This window comes from Vigna radiata, chromosome 1 (genome assembly GCF_000741045.1).
Source record: "Vigna radiata var. radiata cultivar VC1973A chromosome 1, Vradiata_ver6, whole genome shotgun sequence".
Lineage (NCBI taxonomy): Eukaryota > Viridiplantae > Streptophyta > Magnoliopsida > Fabales > Fabaceae > Vigna > Vigna radiata.
The window spans coordinates 32654587-32664732 of NC_028351.1; the positions used below are offsets into that span (position 1 = coordinate 32654587).

General features: G+C 32.4%; 1 protein-coding gene and 1 long non-coding RNA gene across 2 annotated transcripts; one reads left to right on the top strand and one right to left on the bottom strand.

Annotated features, from left to right (window-relative positions):
* Window positions 1-2152: 2152 nt before the first annotated feature.
* LOC111241380 lies at window positions 2153-5300 on the bottom strand. Its single transcript, XR_002667331.1, has 3 exons — window positions 4763-5300; window positions 2583-2646; window positions 2153-2458 (listed from the first exon to the last, which is right to left on the bottom strand). It is a non-coding gene; the product is annotated as an uncharacterized LOC111241380 (long non-coding RNA).
* Window positions 5301-5381: 81 nt separating this feature from the next.
* Window positions 5382-9282, top strand: LOC106768712 (pectate lyase 1-like). The gene is made up of 7 exons (XM_014653994.2): window positions 5382-5548; window positions 5699-5984; window positions 6060-6136; window positions 7792-8116; window positions 8222-8577; window positions 8667-8802; window positions 8937-9282. Exons 1-7 carry the CDS (start codon window positions 5382-5384, stop codon window positions 9135-9137), a joined length of 1548 nt encoding a protein of 515 aa, XP_014509480.2. The 3' UTR covers window positions 9138-9282.
* Window positions 9283-10146: the final 864 nt, after the last annotated feature.

Genomic DNA, 10146 nt, shown 5'->3' on the forward strand with positions numbered 1-10146 from the left:
ATCTTAATTACTCTAAAAAAATCCCAAATGTTGATTCATCCCATACCTTAATCTGAAGCTTATAGCTTCTTCTTCATCTCTGATTTTTGCGGACTTATTCAACCATGGACATCATCCTTAACTTGCATAAGATTAAGTATGGGGAGAATTTTTATCTCTCCTCTACTCTAGTTCGTCCTGCAAGGAGAAGAGGACTTTTGCGTTTCGAACTAGGAACAATGGTGGTGACGATAACGGCGTGAAGAGGGCGCGACCCCGATAACGTCTTCGTATTCTCTGGGTGGCTCGCGAGGGTTACTCGTCCCTTTCTTCTCCCTTCCTCGTCCTGGGTTCTTGATTCTACGGTTAGGGTTTTTTTGTTCTGTGATTTGGGGATCAGGGTTGGATCGCGAATTTGGGATTTTGTTTCTGTATTTGTTCTTGTTTTTTGAAATTGGGAATTTTGGGGTTCTTGATCCTGCGACTTAGGGTTCCACAAACTGAAATTAAGTTCTGGGAATTTCTGGCATTCTTGTTTTCTTTTCTGGATTTTGAGGTTCTTCCTTTTTGTGTTTGATTTCGCATATGAAGGGTCTTTCTCGTGATGTCTGATTCTCGTGGTAGTCGATGATGGTTGTGCGAGACAAGACAGTGAACGTGATGGTGGGTTGCAGCCAGTGGGTGTCGTGGTGGCTCCGGTAATCTCGGGCTGTGTTTGGTCAGTTTGGACCTATTTGGGCTACAGTGACTACGTTGATGTGATTGGGTCAAGGGAGTTGATCCCTCCACCTCCATGTTTTTGGTCCTTCACCTCCCCATTACACTTTTATCCCTTCTTTTTTATTTATATTCCTATTATATCCTTAAGTAAAATTTATTTTTTAGGTTAATTTTAATTCCAATCTCCTATTGCACAAAAACTATTTTTTTCTCACGTTATATTTTCTGCTTTATCTCTCTCGTTTCTGTTTCATTGTGTTTATTGTTTTTTTTTTCTTTGTGCTCTCTTTCTTTCACTGTGAGGAATCTTTGGCTGGTGGTGGAAGGAAAGTTGCAACTGTGCAGAGTTCATCGACTCTGTGGTCGTGTTTGAAGGCGTGGTGGTTGAAGGAGAAACGTGCGCGGCGTAGGTACGTAATCCACTCTTAAAAATAGCCTAAACCCTTAAACGGATTTGATCATCCTTTAACGGATGGCAACATCCGTTTAAGGTAAAAGGGATGTCGACATCCCATTGAAGATGATCAAATCCGTTTAAAGGTTTAGTTATATATAAATATTTTTTAAATTTAATGTTTTTTATAATATATATTTTTTATTTCTATTTTAATTGTTTAAGAATTTTATAATTATATAAAAAATTACTTATTACTTAAATTATATGAAATATATAAATTTATTATATTAATATTTTTATGTTTGTTTGATTAAGTATTAATTATGTTAATAAGACTCATTATAATTTTATAGGTGATTATTATTAAAAATGGATGAATATCTTCGTGTGGATTCTCAAGTTGGTTCTAGTTTACTTGTAGAGGAAGATTTGACAAATAAATTTACCACAAATGAAATATTTGATTCATGGGAGCACTTAATTAATTAGGTAAGAGGGATGACTTATGATTTAGGATTTGTTGTGGTAATAGTAAGATTTGATAAAGCTACTGGTGTACGGAGAAGAAAAACGTTCGTCAAACTTGGATGTGAAAGAGGAGGGAAATATTGGAAATACAAAGCCGATGCGATGCCCAGTGTATATGACACTCGTAAATGTAAGTGTCCGTTTAGATTAAAGGGTAAACCATGTTCAGAGGGGAATGGATGGATATTGAATGTGATGTGTGGACATCACAACCATGAGTTGGCTGAAACTTTAGTTGGATACCCTTATGCTGGCAAGTTAAATATGAGTGAGAAGTCATTACTTGTTGATATGACAAAGAGTAAAGTTACACCTGTAAATATTTTATTACCGAAGCCTAGAATCCCTCGGAAATAATCAGAAGCCGTCGGTAATAATCTATTACCGACGGCTTACCGACGGTCAAAAAGCCGTCTGTAAATCGTTTGTTGCTACCCATTACCGACGGCCAAAAGCCTTCAGTAATTACCGAAGGACAAAGAAGTTTCATTCCACTAGTTTAGATTATGAAATTTTTCATGACATCAAGTCAAACTAACTACAAATATTTGTACTGGAGAAGGACAATTGAAAACGAAATATCAAATGATATTGCATAATATGTTTGTAGTCTTTTACATAAGATACTTATTGCCACAACAATACAACACTACAACACTACAAGTTCTTACACCTCAGCACAGAGGAAAAACATTTAAGTTCTACTTCTAAATAAGAAAACAACTCAAAGACAATGGAAGAGCAAATATAAACTGAGAACTAATAATAAAGACTATAAAGACTATCTAGTTCAAGCAGCATCATGAAGCAGACTTTCATCAAAGTGCCACACACCTGCAAACGATAAAGTATAAATGTAAGAAGAAGTAATAGGTATTGGGAGAAAATTACCATACGAAATGAACATCAAAGGCATATTTTTTCAACCAATATTGGAAGTAATGGTAGCAAATCATACCGTGACCCTTTCCAACCCTCCTCAGTTGAGCCACATACTCTGATATATTCTTAATTACTTCAACCTGAACAGAAGAAAGAGACATGTTTTATTCAACTTTAAATACGTTCCTAGTTCAGATATAATCTTACTCCAACATCCCTTAATCCCTACAAATCTTACTCCAGTATTTTTTTCAGCAAAAGTAAAAAAGAAAGTATTAGGGGCAACTTCCTTCCAACACAGCATTGACAATCCAACAATTACCCAGGTAATTATTATATACATCAGGCCAAAAATACTCCACATATTTACTTGAAAGAAACTAATAATAATTTAAGAAATAAATGTATCAATTATATTACATGTATAATTAAAATAAATGAAAATAAATATGACATATCAATGCTATTTGAGAAAAAAAAAGTACAACTAAGGTAGTTCTTGTACTAGAAACCCAACAGCTTGCCTTATGTAGTTCAGTTCGTGCTAGGATGTTCCTACAATCCAAAGGTTGAAAACAGAGGTTTTAAAAGACCACAATTTATCCCATGCGTTCTTATCCCACAGTTCTAATAATCCAAATAAACATGTCTAGCATCCAACAACATAGAGAAGATACCCAATGCATGAGGTAACAACAACACCATATATATTAAATTTCAAACTTTTCCTTGCAATAAAAACAATTGGTTAGGATTTCCATCCACATCCAGATTAGTTATTTTGGAAAAAAATTTCTATTTCAAAGATTAAATAATTTCAACAACAAACATCAACATTGCATCACATCATCAGAGTTCACGGTTGTTAAAAGTTCATTCTCTCCCAATATCATGCTATCTTACTATTTTATTATTATCTCCAGCATTGCATCACACCATCAGACATTACATCACCCTTATTTCTTTATGTATTCCTAGGCCTTTTATTAATTACATTAAACCTATATCATCATAAGTACACAAAGGGTCCCACCCCTTATTAATTCCAATGTACCAAAATCCCTCCCCTGTCAACGTCCTATTAATCCCACCATATGGCCCACATCATCTAGCCAATTCAATTTTGTTTTAACAGAAACCAGTTACTAATTCTCAAACATACCTCTACACCTAGTATCTACCATTCAACAACTGGAATAATTTTCAACATGTTATTAATCACGCCCAAATTCATTGCCACTTCCAAATGAAATAACCTTCAAATTCCATGATCAACATTATCCTATTCAGCAGCAGAGTTAATGACAATAACTGATGTGTAGCATCCAATATGAAATCCAAAGATTAGCCATTCATGTCATATTATAGCACTCACAAAATTTATGATCGAACCGATCACACACAACCAAAGCATCCATAGCCAACTTATATTAACTATACATATAAAGAGACACACTAGATCAATCATGCAACTTTATTCAGACCTACCTACAACTCAGTTTTATTTACTTATACTACAAACTTTATCATTTGATCATCATCCATCAATTGATTTAATGTATTTAAAAGTGACAGGACAACATTCCAATCACACAATATTGCTCACGGCACCATGCTCTCTTCACAGCCAATACATTCTTACAATACACGTGGATTAAATCAATTTAAAACAGAGTATCTTACCACATCTATTTCATGACTCAAGCAATAGTTTTACACGATTTAACCCAATCATTCCACATTCTATCACCACTGTACATGCAAAACAGAGTACACATATTCACTTTTATATTTTTTATCTCTAAGAAACAGGAAAAAAAAACATCACCCACCAATCAAAATTGTACCAGTCTCCAAAAAACTGCCCAAGATAGCATCTAGTTAATTTCAGTCAACTTTAATCCATAAATACATAAACTATTAACCCATAATTAACCATCAAAAGGATTCAAGAGAATAGACAGCAAGAATTCACAACAAAGACACCCTTAATACGTTAACGAGGCACCACGACAAGTACAAATGCATTTTGTAATATCATATACTAGAATCATCTCATCAAATAAAATTTACTCACTACTAAAGCATTCATACCCAAGATGAAGTACGCACCAGCCAACATCCTCACATACAACTCAAATCTAACATACATTCTACCATAAGCAGTTATGCACTCAACACAAGATACAACAACACTATGTTAGTTCAACTAGTCAGTAAGTTGAAGACAAATCTCAAATCAGACCAAAACACGACCTTTTGTTGTGGCAATTGAGCACTATGCATCAACCAACACCACTTCAATTCAACGCCCTCGACATGCCAACCCCCAACAACCCCTACCCTTGTCTCAACACTCACAAGGACCAAACACGACGAACCCTAGCCGCAAACCAGCCACCAACGAACCACCGTCAACGTCCGCAACAGCAATCGCTTCAAACTGCCTTGGCGACAACCCCACGCTTCAAACCAACGAACTGCATCGAACAGAGAGTAGGAAATGGAAGAGCGCCACCCAGCAACAAACCTCCTTCAGCGTCCACACCACCAAACTCACACCGTCAAACCACAGTGTCGAATCAACTGACCGCCAGTCAATAATGAACAGACCAGGGAAGGGGAGAGAGAGATTTCTGAAATTGGGGAGACGAGGGAAAGGGAGGGAGGAGTTTCTGAAATTGGGGAGACGAGGGAAGGGGATAGAGGGAATTCTGAAATTGGGGGCAAAAATACCCAAATTTCTAATTTAACCCATCATTGACATTAGCGAAGGCCTACATGCCTTCGGTATAATATGTCACCAACACTTTACCGAAGGCCTAAAGACCTTCGGTAAATACCCGTCGGTAATAACACTTTTTCCTAATGGAAAATGTTAGTTCGTTGTACTGAAGCTTGGGATGTGTTGATGTATGCATGGGAAAATGTGATGGATTGTGTTGATGAGAGCTTGTTTGCTGAGTATGTGAATGGTCTTCAATATGCCAGCAGTTCATGGGCTTTGTTCTTTGAATATGTGAATCAAACTTGGATCATTCCGTACAGTACATATTTTTTAAAGGTTTGGACGAACAAAGTAATACATTTAGGAAACACAACCACAAACAAATATGTTGTAATGTTATTTTATTTATTCGTTTTGTAGACAAATATTTATTTGCACTTGTTGATGTTATTTTTTTATTTCAGGGTTGAGTCTACTCATGCGAGTCTAAAGTCAATTTTGAGCAATAATATGGGTGATTTGTCTTCTTGTTGGGATAGTATTCATAACTTCGTTATCCTACAACATAACAAGATTAAGACGTCATTTGAAAAAAGTTTGTTGCTCATGAGTGAGCCTTTTAAAGGATACAGGTATAGACAACTTATTGGGCGTGTATCTCGATATGCATTAGATCTGATTGCCGAGGAATTGGAAAGAGTGCAGCAGATAGGATTGGACTCATCAAAGTGTGGATGTCATTTCGTGCAGGTAATTATATTAATTTGTGATTTCATTTGAAAATTACTTATGACTCTATTAACTATTGTAATTTGTATAATGCAGGTTAAGCTACAAGAAGGTTGTCCTTTGCCAATGGTGAATATCATCTCGTCAACCCACTCTTATCCTCAGGCACGAGCGTGATCATTTATGTATACTAGTAGGATACAAACATTTGCACAGTTGATGACCGTAACGAAATCTTATGTTGACTTAAATGATTCGTGATATTTATGAATTTGTTAACGTCTATTTATAATAGTATTATTATTGTTAAATTATTATTATTGTTTTAATTGGTTAAACAAGATAGCAATCCATAATACTTACTTTATAAATCGAATTTGTAAAAGATTATGTAAAACATCTAGTAGGTATTGTAATCTCTATTTTTATAAATTGATCTCTATAAATGACATTATGATTACACTTTTCCTTTAATTTTTCAATGTCTCTAGAATACTCTAAAGCAGAGTAGTCAAATGATATGCCGAGGGTAATATTGCACGTCTTTATGAATGGGTTGTCTCATTCCCGTCTATTCCATATAATATTTAAAATACAATAACTTTATACTAATAGCACATGATATAACTTATCTAATATTTAAAATACATCTCAATGTAATATGAAAATATATTAGATAATATAAGCTATATAAAAAATTTAAAGAATTCTAATGAGTCAGAATAATATAATTTAAAGAATTTTTAGTTGCCGATTTTAATCATAACAGAATAATATAAGAAGCTAAATCCGTTTACTTTCAAAAATTAGAGAATGAAAGTCAACAAACTTGTAAGTTGATTATTATTTTACCCAAAAAAAAACTTTAATTATACACCATGGATAATTCCTTAAAGACAGTGTGATCTACACGCCTCAGAAAATTGCGGTTTGAGATTTTGTAAGTGTTTTTCCAACAGGAACGAGGTTAATCCTGATTGGAACCAATATTTTAAAGTAGCTTTTGTATAAAAACCACATTCATTTTGCATATTTAATTAGAAGTATTATTTTTGGACCAGTGTTGTAGNATAACATCTTTCTCGCACGATTTTTGGATTCAAAATCTGGTTTCTATCTNTATGATGTTTCTATAGTTTTTTAAAATAAACTATAGTCGTAAATCTAAAACCTTTGTTTTTAAAATTTAGATTTTTTCGATTCGTTATTCCGTCACGATTTTAGTTACAACTTTAAACAAGTAATTAATATTTATCACAATATTNATTAATTATAACATTTATATTCNATACCNATAAGACATGATATTAAATTTAAATTATTGTTTAATAAATTTTAAATTAAATGTCAACCATGCAAAACAATATCATCAAAATTTTGTAAGTTGGCTTCTCTAGTTAATGCATATATTTAGGTACGAGGTTAAGATTTAAAACTACTTAAACACTTCTACTCACTTATTTCTATTCATAGCTTCTTTGGTGAAAAACTACTCACTTATTTCTATTCATAGCTTCTTTGGTGAAAAACTCTACCTTATCATAGCTTGAATAAACAACTTCAACTAACTCAATAACATGTTTTACTTATATATAATCATCTTCTTCCACCATAACTTCATACAAAAAGAAAACAAATACTATAAAACCTCCATTCTCTTTTTCCTCCTATCTTATATTGATTTTGCTTAAGAATAAGCATTATTCGCTATGGCCTTTCCTAAACCTGAATACTTGTTTTTGNCTCTTTTGATTTTATTTTTTCTTTCAACACTTAGTTTTGCAAAGCAATCGAGAATAAATGGTTTGAAATTGAATGTTATTGATAGATGTTGGAGAAGAACTCCTGAATGGAAGAGACACCAATATCAATTAGCCACTTGTTCTGTAGGTTATGCTGGCAAGATGATGAACAACATTGGTAATGACCTCATTCATTATAAAGTTACCGACTCAAGTGATGATCCTATAAATCCCAAGCCCAACACCTTGAGGTATGGAACTTCTATTATTCAAGGTAAAGTGTGGATCACATTCGAAAGGGACATGCAAATTAAACTAGAGAAACCCCTTCTCATCAGTAGTTTTACCACCATCGATGGTCGAGGTGTTAATGTCCACATCGCTAATAATGCGTGCTTAATGATTTTTAAGGTAATTAATAGTTGTTGCTAATTAAGGTTATGAAGATAATAAATATTAAGAAAATTATTTTTATGATTTATCAATATTATTGCAACTTTTCTTATTTGATTATAGGCCACNANCATAATTATCCACAACATTCGAGTTCACCATTGCAAACCTCAAGCCCCTGGGATTGTGATGGGGCCTGAAGGAAAGGTGATTCCTTTAGGTCAAGTAGACGGAGATGCAATAAGATTGGTTACTGCTTCAAAAATTTGGATTGACCATAATACACTTTATGATTGTCAAGATGGTTTGCTTGATGTAACACGTGGTTCTACTGATGTGACTATCTCTAATAATTTGTTCAAAAACCAAGATAAGGTTATGCTTCTTGGACATGATGATGGATATGTGAGAGATAAGAATATGAAGGTTACAGTGGTGTACAATCATTTTGGACCTAATTGCAATCAACGCATGCCAAGGTGAATATGTANTGTTAACCTAAGTAGTTAAAATACGTAAAGTAATAAGCAATTCTATTTGCTCTTATTAACAAACAATTACCTTNCAGGATTCGTCATGGATATGCACACGTAGCCAACAATTTTTATCAAGGATGGCTTCAATATGCCATTGGTGGAAGCATGGAACCTAGTCTCAAAAGTGAAGCTAACCTCTTTGTAGCACCAACCATAGGAAATAAGGAAGTAATAAATTTTAAAAATTTTACTTGAAGTATTTGATATCCAATTATTAAAAAAGTATTTATATATATATATATATATATATATATATATATAATATTGAGATTTTATTAATGTTAATTATTTATCATGTATAGGTGACATGGAGAAAGAGTAGTGATAAAAGTGGAGGCACATGGAACTTTCACTCGATAAGAGATATTTTTGAAAATGGAGCTTCCTTCAATACAACAAAAGGAGGAGATGTAAAGAAACCAAACTATACTAAAGAACAAAATTTTAAAGTTCTTGATGCGAAATTCGTGAAATTATTGACACGTTCATCTGGTGTGTTATGATACAATAAAAACTATGAATACTAGTTAACCAAAATATAAGAGAGATTAACTTCTGAATTATTAAGCAATTTTATGATTTAGACTATGTAAGTGAGGAAAATTTAATTTTTCTTTAATTTATTAAAATTGAATTGTACTTTTAATTAAACCTAGTAAATTTACTATAAAAATATAATTAACATATTGGATTATACGATAAAAATCTTGAAATATGCTTCATACTTAAAATTTTATCGAAGTTGTTTTTGGGATTTAAAAATAAGTATTTCTTTTAACGTATTTTAGGGATAGACAAGACTATTGCAATTTGTAAAGTGATACATGCTGAATTGATACAATAGGTATTCAAAATCTAGCTATGAATGGAAACTTAATTGTTTTATTCAACAACAAGAAGCTACATTCGGGTTAAGGTATATTCTGTCACAATAGATATATGTTACTTTTAATTAATATAATAATTAATATAATTAAGTTTGTGATTAATGCACCCATTGAATAAATAAACAAACGCGTGATTGTAAACTGCTGAATATTAATTTTTAATTGCTACATGTTAATGTTGATAAATTAAATCAACTTTATTTAATGTTTGTATTAATTTTATTATTAATGTTAATAAATTAAATTAACTTTATTTAATTTTTGTATTAATTTTATTCTTAATTAAGTTTTAAATTTCTCATAAGTTTAAGTATGTTTAATCAAGTTTTTATTAATTTCATTTCTATATGAAGTATTTAGAATTTTTATTTTTTTCAATTAGCTCTTTACTTTTTTTTTTCAATAATTAAGTAATGTGGCTGTTGTATGTGAAGTTTTATGATTGATANAAAACAATAATGTAATTAATATAAAATGAAAAATAATTTTATTATTGTAATTCAACCGATGTCATCACTTATATATCATCCGCACCTTGATGTTCAGAGTGGGGTGATGATAATTCCATGATATTCAACATGTTTTCATTCAAAGCAATAAAAGGAAGTTTTTATTTTATAATAAA